The sequence below is a fragment of the Raphanus sativus genome, chromosome 2 (assembly GCF_000801105.2).
Source record: "Raphanus sativus cultivar WK10039 chromosome 2, ASM80110v3, whole genome shotgun sequence".
Taxonomy (NCBI): domain Eukaryota; kingdom Viridiplantae; phylum Streptophyta; class Magnoliopsida; order Brassicales; family Brassicaceae; genus Raphanus; species Raphanus sativus.
Genome location: NC_079512.1, coordinates 25,836,737 through 25,854,274, shown reverse-complemented (window position 1 = coordinate 25,854,274; position 17,538 = coordinate 25,836,737). Strand labels below are relative to the sequence as shown.

The 17,538-nt window shown below is 32.6% G+C and overlaps 4 protein-coding genes across 4 annotated transcripts; 2 read left to right on the top strand and 2 right to left on the bottom strand.

Moving 5' to 3' along the window:
* Positions 1–3,837: 3,837 nt before the first annotated feature.
* On the bottom strand, positions 3,838–4,409 carry LOC108827166 (40S ribosomal protein S17-4). Its single transcript, XM_018600520.2, has one exon. The coding sequence runs from the start codon at positions 4,349–4,351 to the stop codon at positions 3,938–3,940; it is 414 nt and encodes a 137-aa protein (XP_018456022.1). The 5' UTR covers positions 4,352–4,409; the 3' UTR covers positions 3,838–3,937.
* A 961-nt stretch (positions 4,410–5,370) lies between these two features.
* LOC108841895 (protein trichome birefringence-like 9) lies at positions 5,371–7,478 on the top strand. The gene is made up of 4 exons (XM_018614678.2): positions 5,371–5,791; positions 6,403–6,792; positions 6,869–7,359; positions 7,445–7,478. Exons 1-3 carry the CDS (start codon positions 5,412–5,414, stop codon positions 7,356–7,358), a joined length of 1,260 nt encoding a protein of 419 aa, XP_018470180.1. The 5' UTR covers positions 5,371–5,411; the 3' UTR covers position 7,359; positions 7,445–7,478.
* A 231-nt stretch (positions 7,479–7,709) lies between these two features.
* On the bottom strand, positions 7,710–8,937 carry LOC108841896 (small RNA-binding protein 11, chloroplastic). Its single transcript, XM_018614679.2, has 4 exons — positions 8,814–8,937; positions 8,388–8,456; positions 8,195–8,301; positions 7,710–8,121 (listed from the first exon to the last, which is right to left on the bottom strand). Exons 1-4 carry the CDS (start codon positions 8,929–8,931, stop codon positions 7,972–7,974), a joined length of 444 nt encoding a protein of 147 aa, XP_018470181.1. The 5' UTR covers positions 8,932–8,937; the 3' UTR covers positions 7,710–7,971.
* Positions 8,938–9,134: 197 nt separating this feature from the next.
* LOC108818721 (splicing factor SF3a60 homolog) lies at positions 9,135–12,393 on the top strand. Its single transcript, XM_018591647.2, has 11 exons — positions 9,135–9,402; positions 9,539–9,652; positions 10,061–10,165; positions 10,287–10,429; positions 10,535–10,631; positions 10,749–10,910; positions 10,988–11,059; positions 11,240–11,398; positions 11,496–11,702; positions 11,799–11,945; positions 12,031–12,393. The coding sequence occupies exons 1-11, from the start codon at positions 9,229–9,231 to the stop codon at positions 12,175–12,177; spliced, it is 1,527 nt and encodes a 508-aa protein (XP_018447149.1). The 5' UTR covers positions 9,135–9,228; the 3' UTR covers positions 12,178–12,393.
* The last annotated feature ends 5,145 nt before the right edge of the window (positions 12,394–17,538 follow it).

The following is a 17,538-nucleotide window of genomic DNA, read 5'->3' as shown; positions in this document are numbered from 1 at the left end:
TTTCTTGTAGTTTATTATTTGGTTATGTATTTATATTTATAATTTACATATTTACTGTAAGATTTTATTAATTAATATTAATGTGTTATTTTTATATATGTGCTACTTATTTAATAAGTTTTATAGATTTATATTAATTATAACAAATATATAGACTATAGTGTAAAATACAAATACTTTTGAAGTTAGGTTTGAAGTTTTTCTTTTGGAGAAGAACATATTAAAACTTCAAATTTAGAGTTTTGCAAACTCTAAAATAGAGAGTTTTTCTGGAGATGCTCTTATAAATAACATTTTGAGGAACTACCAACGCTGTTAAAATGTTTTTTTTGCTTCATTTCAAATTTGATTCATATATAGTTAATTAACTTCTTTTTACATAGTTAATTAACATATGCTTCTTCTAATTCTAAAAATGTATGTTTTTGTGTTTACCATATATTACAAATATAAGTATTAAATGTTTATAATAATTAACATATACTAAAAATATATTGAATCTTATAATAATTTTTTAATTATCAAAATTCTATATTTATAAATCAATAGTATTTTTTTGGTAATCAAATCAATAGTATTTTAATAAGCAGAATTATCTTTTTGTAATTTTTAATTTTATCATTATACACCGAAAATGAATTAAAACATGAAACATGTATTTTTAAATAATCATTTTTAATCATTTTTTTAAAGAGAACGAGTATATTATATTCATGGAAGATAATTCTTTTGATTTTGTGAATGCCAAAGATCATGAAGTTGACTGTTTAAACTAGAATGCTATTTGAGATGACTACTGTAGTTTGAGGTTATTTCAAGTGCTGCTAGTTTACCATTAGGATTTACACGAGGGACTACGTAGCAGTATCAAAATAGATAAGAATTAACAGGTTAAACAAAGTCAAACCATAAATCTTAATGAATATATAATTAGATATAAATACATAAATGGATAAAATGCGTTGATGGATTTGGTGTATTAAATTAAGATGATTTGAATTGTTATGGATAAATCCATAACAAAACTAATAAAAAATTAAACAAACATAAACTTAAATCAAATATAAAAACAAAAGATAACCAAAATAAATTCTAAACTAATTTTGTTACATCATGTTTTATTTATTTTCTCATATATAAATCTAACCAAATCTCTCTCATATATATATTAACACCCAATTTATCATATGTATAAATATTATATGTTGATTTTTAATAAGCCAAATTTAATCATATTTTCTCCAAAATTATAAAACCAAGTTTCTTCACAAAAACAGTAAATATTCTTTTCATCAAAATTGCTAAATCTCGTTTTCTCACTAAAACATCAAAATCGTATTTTTCCGCCAAAATCACAAATTTTGTTTTTCTACCAAAACCATAAAATTATGTTTCCCCTGCAAAAACGTAAATTTCAGTTTTTATGTCAAAATCACAAAATCGTGTTTTCTGGTTAAAACCATAAAATTGTGTTTTTTCACAAAACTCATAAAATCATGTTTTCCTGCTAGACCATAACAGTGAGTTTTCCACCAAAATCAAAAATTATGTTTTTTCACCAAAATCACAAAATCGTATTTTCTTGTCACAACTATAAAATTTTGTTTTCCCACCAAAATAAAAATTTGTTTTTTTCCCGACAAAACTACGTGAAATTGATTTTTCCGCAAAACCAAAATCATGTGTTTCCACCAATACCACAAAATTGTGTGTTTCTCGTCAAACCGCAAAATATTGTTTTCATCAAAAACCGTAATTAAAATTTCCCACCAAAACTAAAAAACCTGTTTTCCACCAAAACACTAAATCATGTTTTCGCCAAAAACCGTAAAAATAAATTTTCTACCAAACCAATATTATGTTTTCCCGCAAAACCATAAAATTGTATTTCTCCACTAAAACAGTAAAATTTTATTTTTTCGTCAAGCCTTAAATATAGTGATTCTCACTAAAATCACAAATTGTTTTCCCGCCAAATTTCAAAAATGTATTTTTTCATCAAAACGATATAAGTGTATTTTTCTAAAGTCTAAAAATAGTTTTATTTTCACCCCTAAAATAATATTTTTTATTTAAAATCGTTTAAACTATAAAATTATTATTTATCGATCAACTACTAAAATAATTAACTCATTAACTTAAATGAGTTATAGATTTTGTCAAATAAATTGGTTTAATCCATGATCCGTATAAACTTAAAATCATTTGGATACATTTTGGTTTATCCATTTTGACATCTCTAGGACTACTGATAGTCTGATACTGAAATTAGTATGTTTTTGGGCATAAATTACTCAGTAATAAAACTTTTATGAGCTCTTTCTTTTTTGCTTGTAGTCCTATTTTCGCAGAGTATTGGATTTCCCATTAACGTCCAGTTCATTGAGTTCACCCACTAGTCCCACACTATCACTGTAACGATAAAAGAAACCCCAGGGAGAGAGAAAGAGTACTGATTTAGTAGAATTACATCTCAATTCATCTCATTGTCATGCCTTATATGTACATACTTGATGCAGTACCTCTATGAGGACCACTCTTATTTGATTTCTTTTTCAAAGTACAAAATTTTCAAGTAGTGTTTAGAAAGTGGGCTTTGGTATTAAACTGATAAATAATCTTAACATTTTGAGCCTATGGATTGATAGAGAGAGATAGCTTCAGTATGCACACACACACCACCACCAGATAGCTTCAGTATGCACATACACACCACCACCAGAAAATGGATTCAGAATACAGTACATGTGATTCAGAGAGTGAAATTTTCCTGGACAAACATGAGAGAGATGTGTTGATATAAGAACCTGGATGCATATCATGTTTATTGTATATGTCCAATGGATTCTACCCGGATACACACTTAGGAGAAACCTTTCATTTTCTAGCAAACTTGTACTACTACTCTTCATTATATCTCTGGCCCGCCTATATAAAGTTCTCAACTACCTCTTTAACAATGTCCTGAATACTGAGAAAAGAATAACAAATTATTCCGTGTCCAACTCTACTGATATCTCTAAGCAGCTAGCACAGCAACTAAGAAAAGTGAGGCATGTAACTAATCAAATAGCAATGAGATCCATATGGAAAATTCATTTTAATAAGCCTGACCCAGATACTAACATAGACAGCATGCGCGCGCCATATTCTGTCTTAATCATATCCAGTAAGATCAATATCTCCTAGTGCATCATATTAGTTGGCACTTAATTATAGCCATCCATATCTCCAACCTAAATTAATATGTAACTCCAAGACTTATCAAGCATAATTTCACAGAAGTTTTCAACAGGAAACTCATCGCAACAGACATTTGTACGACTATCTTCAGGTCCCTTATTTCGAGTTGGTCCTGATCTTCAAGAATGTGAATGGCAATAGAGTCTTGACAAGGTGTGATCAAGGATCTTTACATGCTTTCTCGTGGATTCGAGTTGCTTTTATATGATCAAAGGTCTATTCCCTGTTTCTTACATTTTTTCCATACATGTCTGTTACATCTATAACCATTACTTGTCTCTTCATCCAGTTAAAAACTCATCGCACAGACATCTGTACCGAGATTCTCAGACTAGTCTGTTATTCTGCTTTTATTGGACATCAGTATATCTTCAGGTCCTATTTAGAATTGGTCCTGGGGGGTGATCTTCAAGAGTGTGTTCTGAATCACGTGACTACAAGGAGATGTTGGATGCGCTCCTCAATGCCGCATCTTTTTGAGGATTTCAGAAGCATCAATGTTGCTTATGCTCCCGACTTAAGTTAGATAACATCAGAGTGTGTTTCCATGACCATTGTGAACAAGCAAGAGCTGAATCTAACGAAGCATTCACGTAACACTAAAGCTTATATATTTTGAAAGTTTCAATTTAAAACGATTCAGCAAACAAATAAAAAAGGTACAAACATTAAAAGCCTCACGAATCTCGATTCTCTAGAACCTCCTTCCACGGCCAAAACCAGCAACAGGAGCGGCCGAGACTGGATCCACCTTAACAACCCCCGCCATATCGCCCATCCCCAAGGAGGCGAGCATGTCGAGCGTCTCCTTATCGACCTCGATGCGATCGGTCTTGATGGCGGACTCGTCGGGGACGAAGTCCATGCGGCGCTCGCGCTCTTCCTCCTGGAGCTTGAGGGAGATCCCGCGGACCGGTCCCTTCTGGATCCTCTTCATGAGATGCGTCGAGAACCCGGCGATCTTGTTGCGGAGACGCTTCGAAGGGATGATGGCGACTTCCTCGAGGATCTTCTTGTTCGTGTGGAAGTCGAGCGTCATGCGCGAGTAGTACTTCTCGATCACCTGGCGTGATGATTTCTTCACCGTCTTCGTGCGGACGCGCCCCATCTCTGATTCTGGTTGTTTCTGATTCCGGCGGGGATTAGGGTTAGGGTTTTTGTTTTTGGGGATCAGAGAGTATTTAAGTGTAGGCGAGTGGAAGAAGGGTAAAATGGTAATAAGGAGCTGGTAGTGAAGCCCAGTCCTAAGGAAATGGCCTGAAGAATCTGTGAAGGGCCCATTAATACGTGTGAAGTTTCGTTAAGGGCCTATTAAGTTTGTGCATTTTTTCTATACCAAATGCTGCATCTGTTTAATTCTTATCTATCACTGAACTTAAGTTGATAATGATATATAGATCAAATGTTGGAGTTCTATATTTGATTCTAATATTTTGGCCTTTGCAGGGGTTAGATGCTAGACTTCAGCGACCACTAGTTTTAAATAAAGGTAAATGCTCTGCAAATTATTGTCTCTACCAAATGAATGATTACCATAACTACTAGTATATTTGTAGTCGATCGCGATTCTACAGTGGGATGTAATAATTAATACATATACACACGCTTAGAACAAAAGGGTGTAACAGCTTGACGACATGTTTTCAACACGTTCAACAAACAAAACGATTTCACAAAACTGAAAAGCTAGAACAGCTATAGCCAAAACACATACATTTGCACACAAAATACTTGAGGAATGCTATTAATATTCAAGCAAAATTGATGACAAACAGCCAAAGACCACGATCATAATCGAGATTAGACTACCAGATAATTGTTTGCGTTATAGTAATTTAATTATACCAAAAACTCTTGGAAAATCATTTTACCAAGGTCAACCATTCATAACAAAAACATTAATTACTGACTAATAGAATAATCTTTATCAAAAATAACAATTAGTTGCAACATCATCGTCGCTGATCACAATCCGGAAGATGTAAAAGACGAACGTGGGGCCAAGGAAGCTTCCATCACGACGTAACCGACGCATATTCATCATTTATTTTATTCCTTTTTTATCTAAAATACACAAGAATGATATTCGTATAAACATTTGTATCATAGTCTGACGTCTCTAGCTTACGTGAAAGAGAAGACTTGTTCAAAGAGAGAAAGAAGAGATCATGGATCATCATCAACAACAACTCTTCTCTCTCTGCTCAGTTTCATACGTCTTCAACATCAAGAAACATTTCTTCGTCAGCCTCTTTTCACTTACCGTCCTCATATTCTCCACCGTCGTCATCCTCAACCTCGTCGAGTCTTCCTCCTTCGAGCCCCTTCTCCGTTTCGGATTGTTTTCGCCCTCGTCGCAAAACTTAACAAAGGATTGTGATTACTCCAAAGGAAGATGGGTTCGTCGAACATCATCATCATCATCATCATTGATGTACGGAGAAGAGTGTCGCTTTCTTGATTCAGGGTTTCGTTGTCGGAAGAACGGTAGAAAAGATTCCGGTTATCTAGATTGGCGATGGCAACCACACGGCTGCGATCTTCCACGGTAAACATGTTGCCACGTTAAACTTTCCATAAAAGTGAATATGTATTTCTTGCTTGCACCTAAAGTTATGTATTGATTCCTTGGAAAAAAATGTTTTATTAGGGTTACAACTAGATACTAGGCTTTAGGCGAAAGCAAAAAAACACATTTTAGGATTATATTCACATTCTTCTGACACAAGAAAGCTTTACCTTCGTATACCTAAAGTGAAGATGTGTTTCTTGCTTGCAGCTAATTTAGAGCTACAACTGCCTATTAGGCTTCTATTCACATTCTTCTGACACAAGAAAGCTTTGCTCTTGTATACCTAAAGTGAAAATGTGTTTCTTGCTTGCACCTAAAGGCTTATATTTAGGGTTACAACTAGATATTAGGTTTCTATTCACTTGCTTCTGACGCAAGAAAGCTTTGCTCGCTCGTATACCTAAAGTGAAAATCTGTTTTTTTGTTTGCACCCAAAGACTTTATTTAGGGTAACAACTAGATGTTAGGCTTCTGTTCACTTTCTTCTGACACAAGAAATCTTTGTTCTCGTCTAAACCATAATGTTTTAGTACTAACTGTGACCAACTCAATGTTTTTTTTTGCTGGTTTGCCTATTGAATAATTAGATTCAACGCAAGTGACTTTCTGGAGAGGAGTAGGAACGGGAGGATAGTGTTTGTGGGAGATTCAATTGGAAGAAACCAGTGGGAATCACTCATGTGCATGCTCTCACAAGCAGTACATAACAAGTCCGAGATCTATGAAGTATATGGGAACCCCATAACGAAACACAAGGGCTTTCTCTCCATGCGGTTCCCTCGGCAAAACCTCACAGTCGAGTATCACAGAACGCCGTTTCTCGTCGTCATTGGCCGGCCACCTGAACACTCACCGCAAGAGGTCAAAACCACAGTGAGAGTCGACGAGTTCAACTGGCAATCAAAAAAATGGGTTGACTCGGATGTTCTCGTCTTCAACTCAGGGCACTGGTGGAACGAAGAGAAGACCGTGTTAGCGTAAGAGAAAGATCTCTCAGCTTCTAAGATTATGTCATTTCTCTTCCTTAAAAATGTGGTTCTGTTTACTGTGCAGAGGGTCATACTTTGAAGAGGGAAGGAAAGTGAACAAGACAATGGGAGCGATGGAGGCGTTTGGGAAGTCTTTAAAGACGTGGAAGTCATGGGTTTTAGAGAAACTTGATCCCGACAAGACTTATGTCTTCTTCAGAAGCTACTCTCCAGTGCATTACAGAAACGGGACATGGAATCTGGGTGGTCTGTGTGATGCAGAGACTGGTCCTGAGAGTGATAAAAGGAGAATGGAACCTGATGCGGCTCACAACAGATATATCTATGAAGTGATTGAAGATATGAGATATCATCGACACAGTAAGGTTAAGTTTCTCAATATTACATATCTGACAGAGTTTAGGAAAGATGGTCATCCTTCTCGGTACCGAGAGGGTGGCACTCCTGTTGATGCTCCACAAGACTGCAGCCACTGGTGCTTACCAGGCGTACCTGACACATGGAATGAGATTCTCTATGCGCAACTCTTGTCAATGAATTATAGAGCAAAGTGAGGTACAAAACTGATTCTGCATCTTGATCTAGTCATTGATTCTGTTTCAATTTGCATTTGGTTGACCTTCTCGAGCTGTCTTAACAGGTTCAACCTTTAGGATCGAAGAGATGGGGGAAAAGAAATTCAAAAGAGCAAAAGGCAAGTACAAAGAGAAGCATTACCAAGCCTGGCACGTATCGTTAGATTAGTTCATTAACTCAGACAGACATACGCTGACAAAAAAAAAACTCAGATATACTGCCAATGATATTTGTAAATGTAAAGATGGAGAGATTCATATAAACATGATTTTGTACAAAGCAACCATCAATACATCAGTATAGAAGTTGTGAAGCTGAAACAGATCATATCAGTCTCGAAACATTACTGATCATTATCGTAGTGAGAAAAGCGATATATACACATTCTAGGACTAAGATTTATATAAGCAAGGAGTCATGGAAGAGTTGAGAGGTTTGTTGTGATAACTACTTCTGCTTTAACAAAAGATACAGTGATCATAAAATGAAACATGAGCTGCTCATGTCTCTTACAAAGAACACTTGTAAAAGTGTTTTCATTTCATACCAAAGAGATATAGCAGATGCAGTATAACACTGTCTTCGATTCGGTTAGTCCATGTTCAATGTTTCAGGTGTTGTGGCAGCTACTTCCCCTGGCCTAGGCGGTCCTCTAGCTATTGGTAAGCCACCACCACCACCGCCACTAAAACCTTGCTTGGCCTTAGCGTAGTCCACAAATATTACACGACCGTTTAATTGCTGAAAACAAATGTTTTGTTACCGAGAGTTAAACAAAGTGAAAAGCATCAGAGACAACAAGAAAATAATATACCTGTCCATTAAACTCCATCAAAGCCTTGCGAGCATCGTCATCAGAAGCAAATGTCACAAAACCGAAACCTTTGGATCTATCAGAGACTCTATCCATGACTATTTGAGCTGCGAAAGAAACTCTCTCAGATACATCAACAACTTGGCCACATTGAGAATGTAATCTATTCATCACAATGATGTAAAGTGTGTACCTTCAACAACTTGGCCACATTGAGAAAATGCCTCTGACAATCCCTGCTCGGTAGTGTAAAACGATAATCCTGGAGGGAAAAAAAAAACAGGATTGGTTTGTGAACTAAGCATTATTATTTTATTAGAGAGATACTAATCTCTATATACCACCAAAAAAAAACACGGATTATGTTACTTGGAATGGGTGTAGTCAATTCAAAAATGTTCATGAAGAAAGTCAATCAATAGGTGCAGTAATCAAAACCAGAACGTGAGTACAAAAAGACAGTAAAACAAGTAACGTTAGATTTGCATATGAGTTCGAAGAACAGATCACAGAGTAACCATCTTACAATATGCGTCCCCTCTAAAAGTCTTAGCTATTAGTAGCTACGAATCAATTCTCCAGATATTTGGTTTTTGCTAATTAAAAGGCCAGAGTGTACCGCCAACAAAGAGTTTAGTAGCAACTCCACGGCGTTGAGCAAGGAAACATGAGGGGGAAGCGTTAATTACGCCGACGGATTTCAGGTACCGGCCACCGATCCTTGCGAGCGCCGCCATTGAAATGATGCCGCGAGAGAAGAGAAGAGAACTTAACAACGCGAAGAAGCATGTGGAGTATTTGGGCCTATAACGGCCCATACTTCGAACGATATAACAGAAGGCCCATAAAATAACAGATACCAAAATCAGAAACCATCTGAAAAAGCCCAAGAGACAAACACATTTCTTTGGTTTTGCAGCAGGTTTGTCTACACTCGAACTGGGATTTTAGGGTTTCACGGTTCGATTCAAGTCTCAGGAAGAAGAAGAAGAAGAAGAAGAAGAAGGTCGAGCTTAGAGTACTGTACTGAGAAGATGTCGTCGACTCTCCTCGAGCAAACACGCTCCAATCACGAGGAGATTGAAAGACTGGAGCGACTCGTTGTGCAAGATCTACAGACCGAGCCGTCGTCGAGCAAGGACAGATTGGTACAAGGCCACCGTGTCCGCAACACCATCCACTCTATCATGCGCACCACCGAGAAGCTTGTAAGTTTATGCTCCTCCTCCTTCCACTCTCTTTTAAGCTTATCCGCTTTATGTTTTGGATCTCTCTGAAATGTTCTGTTGAAATTGAGAAGGATTAATTAATGCTAACATTGATTCTTTGTTTGGCTATGTTTAGGTTGAGACCTATGAAGATAAGGATGGGGCTAGGGAAGATGAGATTGCAGCTCTTGGTGGCCACACTGCAACTGGGATCAATGTTTATAGTGCCTTTTATGATCGTCTGAAAGAGGTTTTCCCCTTTCTATTCTTCATTTCTCATTGATAGAGTAGTAGCTGACTTTACAAGAGTATTGCTCAATCGAGAATGAGAGATTTAGCTAACTGTTGATCTATGTTTTATAATTTCACTGGTTACTTTAAACCTCACTGCTGATGGATAATTAAGATCTTGTACAGAAACTCAGTGAAAGTGTGTTACTTTTATTTCACTAACTATTTTGGTTAGTTACCATTCTTTTCAAAGTGTGATCTTTTCTACACAGATAGGGGTTTATATCTAAGTAGGGTGCAGACCCTGAATGAGATTAAAAAATTCTAGTTTTGATGTTTCTTCTTGAATGGAATGTTTATCAACTGAATCCCTAAGTATATATTCTATCAGATATGCAATAAATTAACTTCTTTTACAAACTTACAGATACGTGAGTACCATAAAAAGTACCCTTCTGGACCTCTCGTTGATGCCAGTGCTGACTATGAAGCACTTCTGAAGGTGGAACCAGTTATTTCGTTCAGTGGAGAGGTGAGTTTCTGTTTGATTTATTATTGTTGTCGGCACAGATTTTCATTTTTGAGAACATTCCGTTGAAACATCTCAAAAGAGTTTTACTTTATAGAAATTCTTACAATTGTGCCTTGTGCAGGAAGGCGCTGGTCGGTACTTGGACTTGCATGATCTGTATAACCAGTACATTAACTCTAAATTTGGGGAAAAGGTTGAATATTCTGTTTACCTTGATGTCTTCTCTCAACCAGAGAAAATATCGCGTAAACTGAAGTTTTCAAGGTGAACATTTCATTGAATTTTCTTCTACACAGAAAGCCTCTCCATATTTTTTCTAACTGTATCTGAATGGCTTTCCTTGTTTTCTTACAAATATGCCCTTTTTAGGCAGTACAAGAAGTATATGGAAGCTCTGCTAGAGTACTTGGTCAACTTTTTCCAGCGAACGGAGCCGTTGCAAGACCTTGACAAAATGCTTTCTAAGGTTTAACCTCCTCTCTTTCTTTTATGTGTTCTTCTCGTTGCCGTATAGAATCTTATGGGTGCTTTGATATGTTGTGCATAGAGTTTGTCTTGCATTTAATATGTTGGTTTCTTGCAGGTGGAGACTGATTTTGAAGAGCAATTTGCAGATGGAAAAGTTGTAGGCTGGGAGAACCATGGCCAGGAAAACGAAATTCCGTCTCAGCATTCTGTCATAGATCTTGATTACTACACCACAGCCGAGGAGTTGATAGAAGTGGGACCTGAAAAGCTTAAGGAGGTAATGACCATGCTTCATGTTTATATGAACACCCTGAAGCATTGTTCCTCTAATTATATGTCTTTTATGTCATTCAGGCGCTGGGGGCGCTGGGGCTGAAAGTTGGTGGTACTCCGCAGCAGCGTGCTGAGAGACTTTTCCTCACAAAGGTTCGTTTACTTGCTGAGGTCTCCTAGAAACGCATTTTGATTTCAGTTTCTGTCTTATGAGAGTTGTATGTTGTACCTATTAATAGCTCTGTTGTGTGTACGGGGGTTTTGGATTTTGAAGCTTAGTTACTACTACCTTGAGGTTGTCTTATGCCTTTGTTCGATACAATTTCTCTTCAGGATACGCCTTTGGAGAAGCTGGATAGGAAACATTTTGCCAAACCTCCGCCCAATGGGAAACAAAACGGAGACGCCAAAGCAACGCAGGAGGGCGACAGTGCTAAACAGATTGCACTAACAGAGGCCAAAGTGAAGAAACTCTGCAGTTTACTTGACGAGGTTAGTTAATGGAAGTTCCTCTTCGCTACATCCTTTAAAAGCATTCAGATATTTAGCTCACCTTTAACTAAACTTGCTGTCTCAAATTTTCGTATAGACAATCGAAAGGACAAAACAAAACGTTGTAAAGAAGCAGGCCTTGACGTATGAAGAGATGGAGGAAGAGCGCGAGGGGGAGGAAGAACGTGCAGAAGTAGAAAGTGATGACGAGGAAGGTGATTTTTACAATCCACTGAAGCTGCCAATGGGTTGGGACGGGAAGCCTATACCATACTGGCTATACAAGCTTCATGGCCTTGGCCAGGTATGTTTGAAGTTCTTAGACCATCATCGATGCTAAAAGCAAACAGTGACAAACACTCTACTGACTAATCAAATTTGGTGCTGTTATGTCGTGTAGAAATTCGAATGCGAGATATGTGGAAACAGTATCTACATGGGGAGAAGGGCTTTTGAGAGACATTTTAAAGAGTTTCAACACCAACATGGAATGCGTTGCTTAGGGATCCCAAACACAAAGAACTTCAACGAAATCACTTCAATTGAGGTATATTATTAGTATCATTATTTTCTAAGTAGACTTTGTTAGTTTGTGTAGTTTGATATGTGATTTGAGTTTGGTTTTGTTCCAGGAAGCGAAAGAGTTGTGGAAGAAGATCCAGGAGAGGCAAGGAGTTAACAAATGGAGGCCAGATCTTGAAGAAGAGTATGAAGATCGTGAAGGTAACATCTACAACAAGAAGACTTACTCTGATCTCCAACGTCAAGGTCTCATCTGATTAATCACATTCAGGATTGTACTTGTTTGTCAATTCTCTATTTGCTGTATCGTTTACGATTTTCATCTTTTTTATGTATTCTCTTTTAGTTTCTTTTATTCACAAATGGTCCCTAGGGAAAACATAAAAAACTAAGAAATGTTTTCACATCTGATGTTGAGAAAACACAACAGTATTACATCAAATTTGAATTAATATTATATATTAATTCTTTTAGATCTTGAACCTTTATATTCATAAAAAGATCTTCAATTTTCTTTTATATTTACTAGGATGCCGACCCTCCGCGAAATCGCGGAGGAAATTTTTGAATATTAGTTTTCAATGGTTACATATAAAATGTTTTAAAAAATAAAAAATATAAGACATTTTAAGAAATATATATAACTGATATTGTTAAAATAAAAACATTAAAGATGAAAATAAGATATTTGAAATTTATTATAAATAAAAGATATTGAAAACACTAATGTCAAAGGGATGCAATCCTTCGAAAGTATTAAATTTCCAATATTATTTTTAAAGTATTATTTATTAAATGTTCAAAGCAAAAATGATAATATATAAATTTTTATTAAAAATATATAACTGATATAGTGAAAAATAAAAGCATTGAAGAAGAAAATAAGATTATTATAATTTTATTATAAATAAAAGATATTAAAAAAACTTATGCCAGTGATGCAATCCTTCAAAATTATCAGATTAACTAAACAATATTAAAATGTCAATATTATTTTCAAAATGATTATATATTAAATGTTGAAACAAGAAGGTTTATATATTTGTTAACTTATTCAATTTTCTATCATGAAATGGTTCCAGTGAAATGTACAATGGTTAATTTTCTTACAAGATACAACTCTTTAATGAATGAAAATGTTTTCTTCTTAATTGATCAAATATTTAAAAGGTTATTATATTATGTTAATATTAAGTTTCTGAAAAGAAACAATTCTTTAAAGAATGAACATGTTTCTCATTAAAATAAAGAATTGACAGTTGGTGATACTGCTATATTCACATGTATAATTTTTAAAAAATACCATTGCTATATGAGGAAACGCGTTGGTTCGGAATGACAAATGAACTCGTTTGCGTTAATAAATGATGGTGTCACTTATTGTATAAAATTAATCAATCGTGACCATTGGATGGTATAAACTAAATCAATCGTTGTCAAAAAAAAATTAAATCAATCATGACCATTAGATATAATAGTTGTATAATGTGAAAACAAAACCAATTTCAGTTTTATGAAAATATACAATTCTTATAACGAAAAGATAACTCTTAAAACTAATTAATAAATACATTTATTAAGATAGTATAACTAACTTTTTTAAAAGTTCTAATAGTTGCATGTTTAAAAATGTAGGAATACACTTATTGAAATATTTTACCTACTTTTTAAAAAATTTCTATAGTTGCATGTTGGAAAAACTAAATTTATCTCATTTTTAATGAAAAACATAATTCTTATATAGAAGAGATACAACTCTTAAAATTAATAATTGTACAAATATATTTATTTAGATATTATATAACTACTTTTAAAAAAAGTTTTTAATAATTTAATGTTGGAAAAACAAAACTAACCATTTAAAAAAATACACAACTCATCAATAAAAATCCTAATTAATGTCAAAAGATGTAACTTTCCATTTTAAAATTGCGTCTTTTCGTTTTAAGAGTTGTATTGTTTTTTTAAGTTGTCAAAATATAAAAATATGTATCTTTTCATCTTAATAATATGTTCCCTCATTATAAAAGTTGCACTCATTTATTTTTTTATTTGTCAAAAATGGCTAAAATGTAACTTTCACTCTAACACTGCATCTTTTCATCTTAAGAGTTGCATTGGTTTAAAATAAATTGCCAAATGTATAAGTATGTAGTTTTTCATCTTAATAACTTTTAATCCTAATTTTTCATAAGTTTTTCAATGAGTTATCTTTTGATTCATTATATATATTTTTTATATATTTTAAAATATTAAAATTGATTACAAATATCATGTAATTTGATTTTTTTGGTAATTTAGTTTTTTATAATATTATATATATTATAAACCATTGCACATATTTATATAGCCACATACATCTGGATCCAGAACGACACATATAGATCCTATTAAATTCATATTGGATTAATTTTTTAAATAAATAGCAAATCACTTAAACAACAAATTTGCATTAAGATTTTGAGATCTTAAAATGAAAGACGACAGTTTTTAATGCCACAAAGCATCCATTCAAAACTTGAGTTAGCGGTAGCACCTCTTCCGCAAACAAATGCAACTCTTCAATTGCCATCTTCATCAATTATGTATGTAACTGACTTTCCAAATAATTTTAGGACCATTAGATGATAAAAACAGACTTGCAATCTTATTTTATTTGAGACTTGCATATTAAAAAGATAAATTTTACTTCTTATTTTATTTGATTTTAACGTTCTAGAGGCAACAACAGCAAGGTCGTTTGCCAAAGTTATTATTCTACTTTATATTTTGGTTGGACACTTAAGTCATCTTGTTTGTCTAGTATGTAATCCTAATTGCTAGTATTATTATAGTATCCTTAGATGACTTCTGTTAAACCCAATTTTTTATGTTTTATGCTAATACAAATTTCACTATGTGTAAAATCGTGAAACACTAACGATGGTTAGGTAAAACTTACGTTCTGCATATACTTTGACTTCTACGGAAAGAGAAGAAGAAAGACTATTTATGTACGCATTTTCATAATTTAAATTATATTTCTTATTTGTACACTTTGTGCAATCGTTATACGATCTATAGTTAAGCATCAATAGTTAAGTTTACAAGAAGAAATGAATACCAAATGAATACCAAATAACTACCAAATAACATACTTTAACAGAGACTAAAAAATAGAAAATGAGATAGAAGATGAATACTAAAAGATCGAAGATGAATACTAAAGGAACCAAGTATATTTTGTAAAAATATTTCTGCTGATAAAAAGTTCAATATATAGATTGTAATAAGGTAAAAATATTTCTGCTGAAAAGTTCAATATATAGATTATGAAAAGGTACATCAAGGGCTAGTCTAGATGGTACGTGTTGTTTGAGATGGGAACTCTTCAGAAGGAGTTGCGATAAGACTTAAGACATTTAAACCAAAATAATTTTAAGACCATTAGATAATAAAACAGAAAATTATGACCGTCGGATTGTAACTTTTCAATTCATTTTAAAAATATTTAAAATTATGAAATGTATGTTTGTGAAGAGATGTGTTGTTTAAGTAAAAAAATGAAAAGATATGTTTGTTAAGAGATGTGTTGTTTAAACTAATAACTGTTTTAAAGAAGAGTTGTCAAATATAATATTTTTGATGACATCATCGAAAATGTTTTATGTCCTTTAGATCATAAAAAAGAAGAAAATTCTGACCATTGGATTGAAATTTTTTTTTCCTATAAAAAATAGATGATGTCACCAAGTACAATATTTGGGTTTGCTATTATATATAGATAGTTACAGTAATCAATTTAAATACTTTTCATATTATTTAAATTTTTATTTGACTGTAATAAGTTTAAACATTGCAAGAATTTTTTTGGCTTAACGTTTACGGAAGTGGAAATTTTAAAATTATTTAATTATCGTTTTTTATATCTTAAAAATATTCATTGGTTCCTCTTTCTATGTATTTGTGAAAATATAATTATATATTTTATCATCAACATAAACAAGATTCCGCAAATAAACATGGCGTGTAAACATAATATATGTTTATGTTAATATAAATACATTATTAAAAAGGAAAATACATTTATGTATTATATGTTATCATAAAATAGGAAGATAAAAAAATAATTTTGATACCAAAAATAATATGCCATTTAAAACATAATCTTAACTCTTAAACAACATAAAATATATTTGTATAGACACCTTTAATTAACTATTTTTAATAAAAGTAATAGTTTAAAATAACATAATAAAGTACCTATAAGTACATCTGAATTATTATGCCTGACATGATTTAAAATACTTTTAATGCTTTAATATATACTTTAAAAGGGAATTTAAAATTATTATGCCTGATATTTATATGTACTTGGGTACTTTTTTTACTTATATAAATATTTATTTTTATTTAATATTTACTTTTAATTTCATTTTGTTATTTCCTTTATAACTTTACAATCCAGTAACATAGTAAAAGTATCTATGTACATCTTAATTATTATGCTTGAGAAAAATTAAGGTGTAGATTACTTAAAATCTTAAAATATTTTAATAATTATTGTATATATTAACATGCGTGAATAAATTTTGTCTGCTATATTTTGATGCAACTTACTACCGATTATCTTTTTTCTAATTTTTTGGAAAATTTACATATATCAAATAGCTAAAAGTATTACAAAATATTCTTACATATATATGATTAAAAATTAAAGTAATGTGATAAATAAGACTAATATGATTTTGATGAATAATAATCAAACATAACTATATTTCAATTTGATAGAAGATATGTAATTTTAATAAATCTACAAAATGAGTAAAGAATGTAAGTCATTTTAATTACATATTTTTGTATATAGACAGATATGTATTATAAACACTGATTACATGGTTCTCTTAACAGAAAACCGTTGGTTCGCGTGAACCAGCGAGAGTTCGTTACGGCAGTGACAATCCAATTGGATCAGATTGTCGCTGTTTAATAATATTCTATATCTAAGAAGCGAATCAAATGGTAAAAGATGACGCTTCAGAGAGTTGTCATTTTCAAAAAAAAATTATTATAGTGGAAAAAAAATTAGAGAAAGAAAATTCTAAGAAAAAGAAAGCGAATAAATGTTAACAACATTGAAAGAAAAGAAACGAGGAAGAATCAATTTTTTTTTAATACGAGGATAGAACATGTTATATATTATTGAATTTTTTTATTTATTTTTGTTTAATCTTTAGTTGAATAAAAAATATTATATAGTCGAAACAAAAAACAAATATCTATTAAATTCTTTTACTTATATAAATCTTTATTCTTACTTAATATTTACTTTTAAGTATATTTTTTATTATTTCCATTATACTTTTACAATCTAGTAACATAATAAAAGTACATAAGTATATCTTAATTATTTTGTTTGAGAATATTTAAGGTAAAAATTATTTATAATTTAAAAATATTTTAATTATTTTAAATATGATATGAATTTAAAAATTTCGTCTGCTATTTTTATTCAACTTACTACCTTTACTACCGATTATCCTTTTTTCTATTTTTGGATAATTTACATATATCAAATAACTAAAGATATTACAAAAGATACTACACATATATGATGAAAAAGTAAAGTAATTTGATAA